Source organism: Cornus florida, unplaced genomic scaffold, assembly GCF_030987335.1.
Source record: "Cornus florida cultivar Cherokee Brave unplaced genomic scaffold, ASM3098733v1 CherokeeBrave_3.0.0_Hap2_Chr03, whole genome shotgun sequence".
NCBI classification, from domain to species: Eukaryota; Viridiplantae; Streptophyta; class Magnoliopsida; order Cornales; family Cornaceae; genus Cornus; species Cornus florida.
Genome location: NW_026775573.1, coordinates 18962866 through 18979170, shown reverse-complemented (window position 1 = coordinate 18979170; position 16305 = coordinate 18962866). Strand labels below are relative to the sequence as shown.

Below are 16305 nucleotides of genomic sequence, written 5' to 3'. Positions count from 1 at the left end.
TGCCCATATTGCCTTTAGTGTTGAATTTTGTGAATAAAAAGTATGAATTATACTTGGGGAATTTTTGTATAATATGTTCATTGTTGAATATTTACTTGAAATGCATGAAATTTCCCTATTTGCACAACATTGAAATATACATTCAAGCATGACATTGGGCAATGAAACGAAAAAATTGATCTGAAAATGGAAATGAAAATATTTTTGGGGAAAAGTTTTGATAGAAAATGATTTTTTGTGAAAAACCCGGCCGCCTAGGAGTTGCCTAGGGACCGCAGTGTTAGTAAGGCCTAAAAGGGATTAAGGAGACCGCGCCTAGTGTGGTTGAGTTACCTGGGCCCCAAATGATGCCATGGAATTGCCATGGGTCAGGGACAGTGGCCAATCCTCTTCTTGTGCCGCCATGGAGTTGCCATGGGACGGGTTCACTAACGGTTTGGAAATGATAATGGAAATGGTTTTGGGAAAATGGGGAGTGACATTGCATGGCACGATATTTCAGTGCACAGCATATTTATTTGTGGTGTTTGATTAATGATGTGGTATCGTAGTTATACTTTTACTCCCGGCATGGTATGATCCCAATTTTCTTATTCCTATTCATTGTGTAGATTCATGGGATCTCAAGAGGTGTGTCTTAGGCACTACCTACTGAGCAATTTTACTCACCCCTATTATTTAACATTTTTCAGAGCTCGGAAAAGAAGTGGCGGATGACAATCCCCCGCAAGCTTGAAGAATATTAGGAGTTGTATTTTGTTATCTTTTGTATCTTAGCCCATTTCTTTTTTTGTATTGTCTTAACTATGTAAACGAGTATTTATTTTTGCAAATCATAGCCCTGTAACATAACTAAGATACTTGATTATTTTTGTTGTAAACTGAGATCATGTAAATGCTTAAGTTGAAAGGGATGACGTTGATGGGCTAAATTGGGAAGGTCGTTGATGTTGTGGTATTGGGGAATGCATTATATTTCTTTGGTATTGTGTGTTGGGGCAGGTTGGATAGGTCTCGAAAGGCCGTTATTTTTTTTTATTTGAACATGTTGTTGTATGACCATTTTTACCGGAGGTCATGCCGAAATTTTTTTTATTTAAATTTTTATTATTTTTGGTATTCAGTTTAGGGTCGTTACAATAATTTAGTCTCGTACCTGATTGATCATTAACGCACATATATCTTTTGATTTTGGATGATAGCCTTAGAATTCTTTGTGATCCTGCAAAACATTAGATCGCTTTACCCCTTTCTGAGAGTTGTCCTTCGATAGGGCTGAATAAGGGTTTAAAACTTTTATATATAACAACAACAAGGGGGAACGGCTTCTATATAAAACATACCTAAGTCTCCCTTCCTATCATAAAAACTTAGATATAAATGGTTAAAATTAACTCATACCAAATAAAATGAAAAACCACAATCCAACCTTATAAAACCATACTCCCAATTAGACGACCAAATTGGAAAGTACAACCCAATCCATCAAGTATCAATAACCATATTGCAATCCTATAACGACCCAAACCCGAGGGTCTGAATCGCTAACCGGGTTCTTATTCGAAACCGATGTCAACTAAGAACACTACCGTCCTTTCCTACGTCAATATATAATATACATGTCATCCCAAAGTTTTAAAAAAATAGTAATAGCAATAATAATAAAATGAGATCATAGCTACAAAATATGTCAAAATAATCCACTAACCCATCGAACCCTGTGGAAGAGCGTTGTCCACCACGTCCCTTTCGTGTCCTGAAAAATGTTAAAAATAAAAGGGTAAGCATAAGCTCAGTAGAAAGTGTCTAAGACACACTTCTTATGACCTCGTGAATTCATATGAAGAATAGGTAAAGGCAAACGGGATCATGCCTTAAAGAATATATATATATATATATATATATATATATATATATATATATATATATATATATACACACACACATATATCAATAACACCACAACCAGCATATAACCTAATATCATCCTATCACCCATACACTAAATATATTAATGAGATGTAATGCCATGCCAATGTCGCTCCCCGTTTTCCAAAGTAATTCCTTTATACCATTCCAAACCGTTAATGCAATCTGGCCCATAACACCTCTATAGCGCCACGAGGGAATGATTGGCTAGCTTTTCCAGACCACATGGCACCTCCATGGCGTCATCTGGGCCTAGTTAGCTCAACCTCCCTCTGGATCGTATTAACACTCCGGACCACTAGGCGCCTCCTAGGCGTCCGGTTTTCACAAACCTTTCATCAAAAATTATTTCCCAAAAACAATTTCCTTTATTTTTAAATACTTTCTGCCTTTTCTTTCCTAATGAATGCATGAATGCTTCATACGTCTCAATGCCGTAATATCATGCAAATTAACTCTAACAAATATTACAAGCTTATCAAGATAATTCTCATAGAAAAACAACATGCGTATAAATAATCAAATTTTAGCCATTAAATATAAGAATTTAAAACACAACCATTTAAGCATGATTCTCTATTCATTTTAACAACTATCTACTCATAAATCACTTTCACACCCACATGGATATAGAAATTTAATATACAACACTAAAGAAATTTCTCCAAAGAATAATCACATTCAAGCAAGTTGTACATTAATTATAGGAAAATGAATCACAAGAACTAAAGATTGAGTGAATTAAAACACCCCCACCTCTAAATTGAAGAAAAGCCCCAATTTAAAGCCCAATCACGAAAACCCAAGGTGCACCAAAAACACTTTTGCTCCGATCAAATAGTAGATTTTAACGTGCTCGTTGACTTTGCCTTCAGTGACAAGGTCTAAATCCACTATAAAAGAAATAAAGCACTGAAATATTAGAGCATCAATTGTCAGCCCTCTCTGTGTATCCATCTTGGCTTACTTTCAGCCCTCTCCGTGTGTGCCTCCTCTTATTCTTTCTCTGTGAGCTCTCTAATCTCTTTACTCAAATTCTCTAAGTCAGTAGTGCACACACACACCAAATATATAAGCAAAACCACCGACATGACACAACAGCTCACCAGACAATTCACAAAATATCAACACAATGATCACAAGTCAATAGTGGACCCCGCCACTACCTCCACGGATCAACCACCTACTTCTTTTTTTTTTTCCGTATCTCTTGTTTAATCTTTCCATCATCACAATATATATATATAACCAAAATTAAACCCATTTATTCTCCTCACGGGCCCCGTCATTACCACTTCAATCTCAATCCTTTTCATTCCATTTATGGCTAACAGTATACCTCTTTCTCATCCATACCATAATACATTACATATATATATATATATACAAACCACTACACACATATCTCAATTCATCTCCAACAGATATGATATATATATATATATATATATATATATATATATATATATATATAATATGCAACAACTAAATCAAACAAACTGAAACATTAATCCTCAATTGGGTAAATCCAATCATAATTAATTATTTAATTATGACAACCAAAAATATAATGAAATAATTTTTTTTTTTTTTAAATCCGGGTTGTCACATATTACAACATCCCACATCGCCCTGGGGGAGAGATTATGGATGTTGGGTTTTAATCATATAATTTACACGTAGAAATCAAGAATATTATAATTAATTAAAGAGATAATTTAGTCTCGTACCTGATTGATGATTGACGCACATATGCCTTTTGATTTTGGATCATAGCCTTAGAATTATTTGTGATCCTGCAAAACATTATAACGGTTTACCCCCTTCTAAGAGTTGTCCTTCGATAAGGCTGAATAAGGGTTTAAAACCTTTATATATAACAACAACAGGGGGAACGATTTCTCTACAAAACATACCTAAGTCTCCCTTCCTATCATGAAAATTTAGATATAAATGGTTAAAATTAACTCTTACCAAATAAGTTAGAAAACCACAATCCAATCTTATAAAATCATAGTCTCAATTAGACCACCAAATTAAAAAGTACAACCCAATCCATCAAGTATCAATAATTACATTGCAATCCTATTTTAGAAAACGTAGTGCATAGGACCATAAAATAATTTTTAGAGTTAAATGCATTAAATCCCCCTCAATTATGAGCCAATTGCAAGAAACTCACCTGAACTAAAAAATACCCCTAAACTATAAGAATGTTGCATTTAACCCCAAGGTGTTAAACAACCATTAACTAAAAACTAAAATTACCGTTTTGCCCATTATACATATCCAACTTTAGTTGCTGATGTGGCCTTTGTAATCTCCATATCCAATGAAAATTTGACAAGTCATCCTATCATTAATAATTTAATGATAAAAAATTGAGAAATGATAAAATGCATTTAAACACCGGGCTTTAAAATTGACCCACGTAAAAAGCTGAAGTGGCCTGGATGCGCAACAGTGTTTCTCTTCCTTCTTGGTTCATTCTCTCTTCCATCTCTGCACATGGCAGCGGTGTGGGGGAGCTAACATCCGGTGCAAGCTTTGTGGGATATCTGGGTCTTCAACATATATAAATCTCCTCTTCACGAACCTCTCCAAATCTCCCAAACACACGGCGGATCGCTGCCGGAATCTATGGAGGCCATGGTCGCCGGAATTTATGGAGCCCTTGCCACCGACAAAGCAACCCTCCTCCTTCTCAGCTCCACCATTCGCGGCCGCACCCTCTAGTGGAACTGATCCGATCGAGACCCATGTTCATAGTCAGGCGGCTACTGCGAAAGCTTGTGAAGCTTTGTCCTAATAATCCTGCAACTTATATACTGCTATCAAATGTGTTAGCAACTTGGGGTTAGCCGCAAGACCCAATCATAAAAGCTATAGATTCAATCACAAAAGCCCCAAAAATCTGTTGTAGCCGATCTCCAAACCAACCTAATCGCAACTGTCCAAAAAATACTCTTTATTCTTTCAATCAATTCCCCTCCAATACCTTTGCAACAAACGATTTTTGTTGAATGATTTTTCACCTTTTCGTTATTCTCGTCATTGCCGGAGTTGGAGGTTAAAGAGAGAGAAAAAAAGAAAAAAACAAGAAAAGAGAGGTGGATTGGAGAGAAATAGGGGTGGTAGTGGGTGTGGACGGGGGATGTGGTTGTCAGGGAAGAAGAATCTTTGTGAGGGCGAGAGAGTGGTGGCAATGGCGGCGGCGGTGGCAGGTGGTGACGGTGGCAGCCATGGACTGGCGGTGGAGGTGATGGTCATGGATGAACAGTGAAGGTGGTTGGAGAGAGAGGGTGGACGCGCGTGTGTGTATATATATATATATTCGTATATATAATATTCATTTAATAACTATAAGGTTATTTTTGTCTTTTTGAATATTTGCCAGGTCACGTGACGCACATGCCTTTCTTTTTGTTAGATTTCAAACGGCCAACTAACATTTTGCAACAAGCTGAATAGTTCGGGGATTAAGTATCTTTTTAATAGTTCAGGAGATTTTTTTAGAAAGAAAAAATTGTTCGGGGAGTTTTAATGCCCTTAACCCTAATTTTTATTATTTATATATAAAAATTTCTAACAATGGATGCCTATTAATTATATAGACACGTTTAAAAAAATCATGAACAAGAAAAGTGTGCAAATGAAACAATATCTGTGTAGAGTGGAGTGGGTGGGTCATTACACAAATAGAGTAGACAGAAGACGAGAGAGCACGTGGTGGGAAGCCCAATTTATGAAGGAATGCCAATCGGGAGAGGAAACATGGAAGCCGCAGCCCACATATAGATTAAATAAACAATCAAAGGCGCTCAAGTGCTTAAAAAGAGCAGGAGAAGAAAATATCGGAGGGGGATTCAGCATTGCTTTGACAAAGGCTACAAATGTTTGGGATTTGAAGAAAGCTTCAGCTTGTCTGAACAGCAAGCCATAGAATGAACTTAAACCTCGGAATGGAGAATAGGTACTCGACAGTGTGCCTGAGAGAAAATCTACCGGTAAACATGGCTACAACTATGGTGAAATCTCAGGTATGGATTTACATGAGCAGATTAAAAAACTTTGTTTCAAATGCTTTTACATGAGATGAAGAGTCTAATATTGCAGAAGCCATATTAGACTTCTCTTCAATTTGCTAGCTTTAGTGGGTCCATGTGAGCTGTGAACACTTTTTCACGAATGGTTTGGTGGAGGACAATATATGCAAAATTTGGGGCTCTCAAGTGGAAACATTGAATGCCCCAGATGATTTGTAAAGTTCTGTCCTCGGAGAGTGGATGCAGTGCATATTTTCTATGGTTCTAACTTAGACTCAACACATGATAATGAAAATTCCTGTTTCAAATTTAACACAAAACAATTAAATAAACAAAATAATATTAACAGAACATATATACCCAAATATGCTAACTCGTGATTCCGCTGTATTTTAGTTTTTGTTTCCAATTTGACGAGGCCCAGAGAAGAAAATCATCCATGAATTGGGATTAGTATAAAAGCCACATTTGGCTTGCAATGAATTCCGAATGAGAGTGGAGTACGGGCATTGGTGGAAGAGATGATTGTGGGTTTTCTGCTGCTTTGAGACATAGGATACACGCATTCGGTTGCATCAAGTAATTAAAGCAAATACTTTCAAGACATTGTTGGTGATATATCACTACTTGATGCATTAACTGCTTTTTAAAGAGCCATGGTCCTTGGCACATGCTTTTGTCCTCCCTCCTTAAGAAAATTTGCATGACCAATATTGTCAAGTAAGTTCATCATTATTAGCAAGTAAGTTCCATCAATTGTTGGGTTCCACCACAAGGTCCACATTGCCATGTTGATTCCTATTGCAGCAGCCATATTAGACTTTTCTTCAATTTACTAGCTTTACTGGGGTAATGTTAGCTGTGTGGATACCATTTACATCCTTACTTGGTCCTTCTTCAACAGAAATTTGAAGATTGAATAGGTTCTTCCCAATTTCTATCTCTATCTATCTATCTCGATCTAAGAGGCTTTTCTCAGCTACTCTGTCTCTCTCTACTTGCAGTTGAAAAGATGGCCGAAGCTTTGGTGGGTGGAGCTTTTCTCTCGGCTTCCCTTCAAGTGTTGTTTGATCGTTTGGCTTCTCGGGAGTTCATAAGCTTCTTTTCCAAACAGAGACTTGATGATGGACTCGTAGAGAAGCTGAAGAGAACCTTACTGGCGCTTCAAGCAGTGATGGATAATGCGGAGGTCAAGCAAATTACAAACAAGCACGTGAAAGCTTGGCTCGATGATCTCCAACATGTTGTCTACCAAGCTGAGGACTTGCTGGAGGAGATCTCTACCAAGGCCTTGAGGAACAAGTTGGAAGCCGATTATGTTGAGTCCCAAATCCAAGGCAGCACAACTCAGGTTGGTTTCAGCCGATTTTTCGGTCCAATCAGGAAATCTCTGTTACACATTAATCATTCTATCTCGACTTCTGTTTATCTGTCTGATGAAGAGATTGAGATCAGAATGAGAAGGGTCATCACTGAGTTGGAAGGGTTTGTCGAGCAAAAAAATTCTCTTAATTTGACAGAGAATTTTGAAAGGAAACAGTGGCAAAGACAAGAAACTTCTGTTGCAGATGAATATTATGATATCTATGGGAGGAATAGCGACAAAGAGAAGATAATGGAATTTTTGTTGTCTGACAATGCGACTGAGAATGAGATCCCTGTGATCCCCATTGTAGGAATGGCTGGGATGGGCAAGACAACCGTTGCCCGTTTTGTTTTTAATGATGCTAAAGTAAAAGAGGAATTTCATATGAAATCATGGGTTTGTGTTTCCAATCCATTTGATGTTTGTATGATAACAAAGAAAATTCTTGATGATGTCACGGCATCAAAGAATGACAACTGCCTTGATCAACTTCAAATCAAGCTGAAAGATAGCCTAACTGGAAAGAAATTTCTAATTGTCTTAGATGATGTTTGGGATCACAATTACAGTGACTGGGAGTGCTTAAAAAGACCTTTCACTGCTGGGGTACAAGAAAGTAGGATTATCGTAACGACACGCAATGACAAGGTTGCAAAAGCAATAGGCACCATTTCTAGTCATCACTTGCAGCAATTAACGTTTGAAGATTGTTGGTCAATATTTGCAAAGCTTGCATTTCGAAGTGGATATTATATGGCTCATTCAAACCTGGATAAGATTGGCAAACAAATTGTGGAGAAGTGTAAAGGCTTACCATTAGCGGTAAAATCGCTTGGAAGTCTCTTAAAATGTACTGTGGATGTTAAGGACTGGGAAGATGTATTAAACAGCGAGATATGGGAATTGAAGGGCGACATTTATCCAGCCCTATATTTGAGCTATCATTATCTCCCTTCACATTTAAAGCGATGCTTTGCATATTGTTCGAAATTTCCTAAAGATTACAAATTTGAGAAGGAAAAGTTAGTCCAGTTATGGATTGCCGAAGATCTTGTGCAACAGCCCAAATGCAATAAATTAGTGGAAGACGAAGGTATCTACTACTTTCGTGAACTGCTTTCAAGGTCTTTCTTTCAAAGATTAAGCGAGAGCAATTCCTATTTTGTAATGCATGACCTAGTCCATGATTTGGCTCAACATATATCTGAAAAGTTTTGTTTTATGTTAAGTGATGACAAGCCACTTGATCGTATCGGTGAAAAAGTTTGTCATTTCTCGTATGTTCAGGGCAAATATGATACATTTGAGAAATTCAAGGTTGTTAATGAGGTTAAGTCTTTACGAACTTTCATGTCATTTTCAAAAGTTGGACGGCAATCTTTATTGGGCAATAAGGTATTACATGATATGTTACCAAGCCTGAGATGCTTAAGGGTGCTATCTTTGTCTCGATATAAGATTTCTGAATTGGCCCAGTCAATCGAGAATTTGATATTTTTACGCTATTTTGATCTATCTTGGACAAACATCAGACGGTTACCTGGTTCAGTAACAACCTTCTGCAATTTACAGACATTAGATTTGTCAATGTGTAAATATCTTGTTGAATTACCCATGAATATTGGAAAGCTGGTGAACTTGCGCCATCTTGATGTTGGAGGAACTGCATTAACTGAAATGCCAATGCAAATCAGTAAACTCAGAAATCTCCAACATTTAGAATATTTTGTAATTGGAAAAAATAATGGGTCAAGGATTAATGGGTTGAAGGAACTTTGTCAACTTCGAGGGCAACTCCACATTTCAGGGCTTCAAAATGTAGCCGATGGTCCAGAGGCATCAAAGGCCAATCTGAAGGACAAGAAGCATGTTGAAGGGTTAGTACTTGAATGGGGTGGTGATACTAATGATTCACATAAGGAAAGAGACGTACTTGATAAGTTACAGCCGCATGCAGGGTTGAAGGATCTCAGCATCGTTGACTATGGAGGCACAAGATTTCCGCAATGGTTAGGGGAATCTCATTCATTTCCTAACTTGGTGTCCTTAAGTCTTATAAGCTGTTCAAATTGCTATTCCTTGCCGTCGATTGGGCAGCTGCCCTCTCTAAAAGATCTAAGAATTAAAGGGTTGAAGGAAATAACAGAGGTGGGTCAAGAGTTCTATGGGGATACTTCTTCTCCAATCAAACCATTTCAATCTCTTGAGACACTGAGGTTTGAAGAAATGTTAGAGTGGGAAGAATGGCATGCATCAGGGGCTGGAGAGTTCTCTTGCCTTTTAGAGCTTTCTTTGGTGGATTGTCCCTCGCTGACCTGTGAATTACCCAACCATGTCCCTTCCCTGAGGAAAATTAAAATTTTTGGATGCCAACGGCTTATGCCAAATCAAGTTGGGCAATTGCTGCGACAATCGCCACCTCTTCAGGAATGGGAGATTTCAGGTATGTTAAACTTGACGGAATTGCCAATGGAACAAATAAACCTAGGTTCTCTTCAAGAATTGACAATTTCAAAAATGCCAAACTTGAAGGAATTGCCGCCGGAATTGTGCAGATTAATAAAACTTGAAAGGTTGGAGATAGAGGAATGTGGGAGACTTGTGTCATTTCCGGATATGGGATTGCCGCCGATGCTTAAGAGACTGATAATTAGAGGATGTAATGCTCTACAGTCCCTACCACTACCAGAGGGGATGAATATGATGCCCATTGGTGGTCTACCTCCTGCTACATTGAAAACAGTGGACATTTGGAACTGTAGGAATTTAGAGTTTCCCAAGCATTACCACATATCCATTGAAGCTTTGGTGATATGCAGCTGTGATCTTCTCAATTCGTTGTCACTAGGTTTCTTTCCAAAGCTTCGCTTTCTGGCGATCACAGGGTGTATAAACTTTGAAACGTTTTCAATTCCCCACGACGAGCTTCAAAATCTGATGGAGTTGAAGATAAAAGATTGCCCTAAAATGGTATCATTTCCCCATGGAGATGGAGTATTGTCCACTCCCAATCTGACCTCGTTTTTGATTTGGAAATGTGAGAATCTAAAGCAGCTGCCGCAACGAATGCACACCTTCCTCCCATCTCTTCGTTTACTGATCACCAGTGACTGTCCAGAAGTTGAATCATTTCTAGACGGAGGTTTACCATCCAACCTACGTGAACTTTGGATCTTTAATTGCGAGAAACTGGTGAAGGGCCGGATGGGATGGGGTTTGCAAACACTCCCATCTCTTGTAGATTTCAAAATCAGGGGTGAACAAGTGTTAGAGTCATTTCCAGAGGAAGGGCTACTGCCCACCACTCTTACCTCTCTTTCAATCTTTAACCTTCCAAATCTGAAATCATTGGACCACAAGGGCCTTCAACACCTTACCTCTCTTACAGATATACGCATCTGGAACTGCCCTAAGCTCCAGTCCTTGCCAGAATATGGGTTACCCAACTCCCTCTCTTACCTCGGTACATCTGAATGTCCATTGTTGAAACCACGTTGCCAAAGGGAAAAAGGCGAATATTGGCCCAACATTTCCCGAATCCCCCACATACAGCTCCTCGGTGAAGACATCTTAAACTTGGAAGGGCTCTCAAGAGAAAGTCTATGCCCTGGTTGCCGTGATAGGGACAACTTGCTTGGTATTACTGACTTACCTAGATACATATTATTATGATAATGATTCTTAGATATATATTATTATTACATCTAAGAATAATTACATTCATTAAGAAAGTTGGGGTATCCGACTTTTTACAGGGAAGTAGTACTCATATATATATACATATATATATTCATATTTATCATATTGTTAGTGTTTCTATGTTGTTGAGCCATTCTTTTGCTTACATCTAGGTGTATTCGGCGGAACCTGCTGAAAGTGCCGTTCAAAATGGTGGAAATCCTGGTGAGTCTCATTGTCACATATGCTTTATTCACTCTTTGTTTTTATTTATTTATTTATTTATTTTTTTATATTTGTCTGCTATTGTATAATTGTGTAGTTTCATTATGATTGGGTTACATAACAAAGTTGTTTCTTTGTAATTGGCAGGCTCTTTTAGCTTTACACTATACCAAATACATCCTTCATAAATCATGTTACAAAATTACATGAAGGTATCATGTAATAAAATTATTGAAGATAGAAATCAATAGATGCTCTGTGATCTTGAAATCTTGGTTGGGAGTATTGACTGGCAACATTATTTTGCTGACATTTGCTGGAAATGTCATTAGCTTTTTGCAAGGAGTGATGCATTAATTTTTTTAGGTGTTACTATTTTAGTAAGAGACACATCCACATTCCGATTGGGACCTGAACCCTGCACCTCTCCTTTTGGTGAGGGCAGGACATACAACTCAAACTAAAGACTGGTGGCAAGCTGTTGTGTTAGTACATGTCATAAGTTTATTACAAACCTGTACTTATTTGCTCGAGATTTTCTTTTCATTTAGTTTGTTCACACTCGTTCACTATTCTAAGTTGCGCTTTAGCTTAATTTCTGAGCAACACTGAGCCTGATTTCATTGAGCTATTGAAAGAAGGTAGTTATTCTTAGCTGCCATTATGTGTCCCCTTGAGAGTCTTACCAAAGAAGTCTTCAGAGTAGAGGAAACCAATGAGCAGGTTGTGGTTAAAGCCAGTTTATGGTTTTGACAATCTAAAAGCATCTCAATCTTTGCAAAAATATTGTCTTCTCGTGTGTTTGATCAAATATCTAAATAATTGAAATATTTTTGGGGATCTTCATATGAACTAAGAAATGCCCAAGTTACATGGAATAGATTAGGTTTTAGCTGCTATATTCTAAGGTGTTGAATTAGTCAGATCTTGAAGCATAGGAGATGGGGACATGATGCATTGCCGATCTAAATTAGGAAAGTGAAAGCCAGCTAGGAATTCATTGTGAACTAAGAATCTGTTTTCATTCTTGTATAACATGCCTATTGGCTAAATTTTGTGTTGGGCATGTTAATGATGTTGTTTTGTGCCTAACATGGGTATTTTAGGCATTTTAAAATGCCTATTGATCATAGGCATGCGTTGATATGTTAATGAATAGGTTATGCTCAGGTTTCTGAATAGGCTAGAGATTGGTTGACCCAGCTTAGACAAGTTTCAGTGCTAGCTGAACTTGGGAAAAGTCTGAGCAGTTTAACCAAACTAGAGATGAACACATCTTGGATGTTTCAATGATGCGTTTAATTTTATTTTCTTATCAGTAGGTAGCCCATGAACTCATACATGATATCGTGGATGTCATTGCATTGCTTCTTCTGGAATTGTGCAGATTAATAAAACTTGAAAGGTTGAAAATAGAGGAATGTCAGAGCCCTGTGTCATTTCCGGAGATGGGATTGCCGCCGATGCTTAAGACTCTGGATATTAAAGGATGCAATTCTCTACAGTCCCTACCACTACCAGAGGGGATGAAAATGATGCCTATTGGTGGTTTACATCCTGCTCCATTGAAAACACTTGACATATGGAACTGTAGGAGTTTATTAGAGTTTCCCATATCAAGCAAACAGATGTAGCATTACCACACGTCCATTGAAGTTTTGGAGATATGCGGCTGTGATCTTCTCCAATCGTTGTCAGTATGTTTCTTTCCAAAGTTTCACTCTCTGAAGATTTTAGGGTGTGTAAATTTTGTAACGCTTTCAATTCCAGAGGACAAAGAGCTTTAAAATCTGATGCATCTTAGGATGTGAAATTTCATGTGTTGATGTGCATTTTAAACCTTTTCGGAATACCACTAAATAAATAGAAAAGAAATCTATTTTGTTAAGGTAAAATTTATATTCTTTGACATGAATCATATCTTCTTCTTTTTTCCAAGTCATGTTTAGAAATAGTTTGAATCTTTTCTGCTAAACTCAGATGATGGTATGAGTGTTTTCTGACTGCCAAAGAAAGTTAAAGAACTTGCCAAATAAATTTGGGGAGAAGCAATACCCTTGCTGAATTTGGTGATTTCCATCCAGAAGATGTGATGATTCTTGCGAATAAGTCATCTGTAGGAATGAAACCAAAAACTGATGCGACACCCATATTTAAGGTTTGCATATTGTGTTACTCTCTTTTTCCAATATAGATACTCTGCTATAATTTAAATCCTGCTAGGATTTGCAGATTGTTATGGCATGCTTGAACATCTAATGAAAAATTAATTGCTCCATTTGTTGTATTATATACATAGTACTTTTCAAGTTTCTCTTGGGGTGAACCATTTTAGGAAATCAAAACTGTTATTGAAAATGATATTTACGAAAAAGGTAAATGATAAAATCTTCCGTTTAATCCTAAAAGAAATTCCATAGCATCAGCAGTGGCAATGGCTTCCAATTTTTTTTCTTCTTATAGCTTTATTGATGATATTTTGTTCTTTTAAATACTAATATATTGGACCTTCCAATTCACATGGTCAAAAAAAACATTCCTTTAGTATTATGGAGCACAGTGTTCAACGTCATCGATGAGGTTATTGTTAGAACTTGTAGTGTTTGAAGAGTGAATCTCTGTATATTGAATTGATATTTGTGTTGAATGTCTTTAATGTGTCATTGAGTAATAGGAAAAATATACAATAAGCCTGTATTTATAGGCATACAGTCTTGGGGACCAAGCATAGAATGTGTGGTGAATATGTAAGCATGGAATGTGTGGTGAGTGAGTTGTGTACATGAGAGTATATTTGTTGTACAAGTCTATGTATTTTAAAAGTTGTGATGGGGAATCACTGTGCAATCTGCAAACATGAATACTCCATCAAAGTTGCAGGCATAGAAAAATCACTTCGTTTTCAGTCCTTTCATGATTCTTTTCATTCAGCCATGAAAAATCAAATTGTTGGTTATAGTTACCCATTGTGGAATTCTACAAGTAGCATCCTCAACCTTCATTTAATTTGATACAAAAAGTTTCTCCTCGTAGTCGTACCATAAAAAATTTCTCCCCCAAAGCATTAAACATCCTTCCAAATTATTAAGAATCTCAAATTCAATCTTGATACGTACTCGTATAATACACCAGTTGAATTTTAACACATTTAGGAATAAACTACCTCAAATACCAATAAATCCAGTACTGCAAATGAGGATGTTATTTACCTATTTTTCTTCTTCTGCCCCACCTTCAACTCCTTGCCAACAAAAAGAAGAAAAAGAAAAAATAAAATAAGTCAACTCCCTTCTGCAAGAAGATTAGTGGATGTCTATGACTGATTGTACATGTTATAACTTGAAATGGATGTGAAAACTGTTATATTTCTCAACCAGTGAAGTCTAAATGGATTATTGTTGTGGACGATGCAAATACGCTTAATTCACATATGAGTTCTTGTTCAATTATAGAATGTTTTTATTGCAAATCTGTTCTGTTCAACCATAGTGTCTGAGAGATTAACCTTTTACTCGATGCTTAAACTCATCAAATTTGCCATCAAAATTTACTGACTACCCATGACTGACTGCTAATTATTAACTGATTAAGTTGACAACTTTCATCTTACTTTTTGGCAGAAAGAGTCATTACTTCTTAGTCTTTGGCGCCATCTACGAACCAAATGGACCAGACTCTTGCAAGAAGCACAAGAATCAGGAGCCAATGTTCTTTTGTGGACCGAAATGTTCTTTTGTACATTTTGAAAGGGTCAGTGACTTGCCTGATAATTAAGATGAAGCCAACAAGCTGTTTAATTTACGAGTTCTTTAATTCGGGTACTTCAGTCTTTGTTCTTCTACTTTCTCATAAGAAGGAACTGCTTGGTTGATCTCTCTTTGCAGCAGGGTGGATGTTTATACATTACAGCTAATTCATTTCAAGCTTTCATGAGTTGTCATTTAAATGTTATTCTGTTGTACAATGAATTTCCACATCATTTATGAATGAACCTTGTTGCATTGTCGCAAGATTTAACCATGATAGCAGATCTATGCATTTTCGGGGTGACATTTTTGAGTAAAGATTAGATTTCGGGATGAATGTTAACACCTCGTTGGGTATATGCTATAGTTTTCGTTAGCAGGCCAGAAAGAGTTGAATATGTATGAGTATCGTGGTGTCCATCTCATCTCTTGATGAACACTTTTTAACATTTGGTTTCTTCTGCAGTGCTCTTGATAAAATTCTATTTACTGTGTGTGTATGTATAAGTGTATGGTTCAGTGGGATGAATGGTACAAGGTTTTAGGCATTGGGCCAAGACTTGCATGCCAGTAGGTGCCACTGTGTGAAAAAAAAATGGAAGTTCATTTGATTCACTTCAAAATGTGTTTTCTGGTACCACCGAATGGGGTGTGATAAATATATTTTGGTGTTGCATTTTAGTCCTATATAACATTTTAGAAAAGCAATATAGGAAGAGGTTTTTATAAGCTGTCGAAAATTTTCACTATTGGTCAGTTTCAATTACCTTCTCTAAGAAAAGTAGCATGCTCATACCGAAAACTTGTAGTGAATTGTCTAATTGAATAATTTTTGATTGATTATTTATGCTAAATACAATTGGAGGGTCTTACTCTTAAAAATAGTAGGTCTAACAATTCACTATAATGATTCAGTACAAAAATCATTTCCCTCTAAGAATATGGGCTAATTTGGCTATTTTCCACATTCTATATGGGTCCATTCGGAATCCAAAACAAAAGTCATACCACAGGGAAACATTCTTATTGCTTCATATTGGGCCTTGTGAAAAACTACTGTGTTGGACAAATAGAGAAACACAGATGGGGAGAATAACTTAGTCAAGAGTTCGTGGACATGTTTTAGTATTGAAAATTCTAAACTTGTGTAACATTTCTACCAAATTATAATGAATCTATTCTCATCCATGGACCTGGCCCTGATTTTGAGTGAATTACTTTTTTATTCTAAGATTAAAACTTTATACATTATATAACACTCTAACACTCTACTAATTACAAAGATGCTTTGGATAGGGTTATTTTAAACTCAAAA

The 16305-nt window shown here is 36.9% G+C and overlaps 1 protein-coding gene across 2 annotated transcripts; it reads left to right on the top strand.

Moving 5' to 3' along the window:
• Positions 1-5639: 5639 nt before the first annotated feature.
• On the top strand, positions 5640-15397 carry LOC132299788 (putative disease resistance protein At3g14460). 2 transcript variants are annotated; one of them, XM_059796605.1, is made up of 5 exons: positions 5640-5969; positions 6980-10978; positions 11193-11244; positions 12632-13402; positions 14865-15397. In XM_059796605.1, the coding sequence occupies exons 2-3, from the start codon at positions 6988-6990 to the stop codon at positions 11213-11215; spliced, it is 4014 nt and encodes a 1337-aa protein (XP_059652588.1). In that variant the 5' UTR covers positions 5640-5969; positions 6980-6987; the 3' UTR covers positions 11216-11244; positions 12632-13402; positions 14865-15397. The 2 variants fall into 2 exon arrangements, with proteins under 2 accessions (XP_059652588.1, XP_059652587.1); XM_059796604.1 differs by having other exon boundaries at positions 11193-13402.
• The last annotated feature ends 908 nt before the right edge of the window (positions 15398-16305 follow it).

What these genes read in the sequence shown, in the direction of transcription:
- LOC132299788 (XM_059796605.1), top strand. Translation starts at nt 6,988, where the DNA reads ATGGCCGAAGCTTTGGTGGGTGGAGCTTTTCTCTCGGCTTCCCTTCAA. An exon ending in TGATAGGGACAACTTGCTTG is followed by an intron (nt 10,979 to 11,192) that starts GTATTACTGACT and finishes GCTTACATCTAG; the next exon opens with GTGTATTCGGCGGAACCTGC.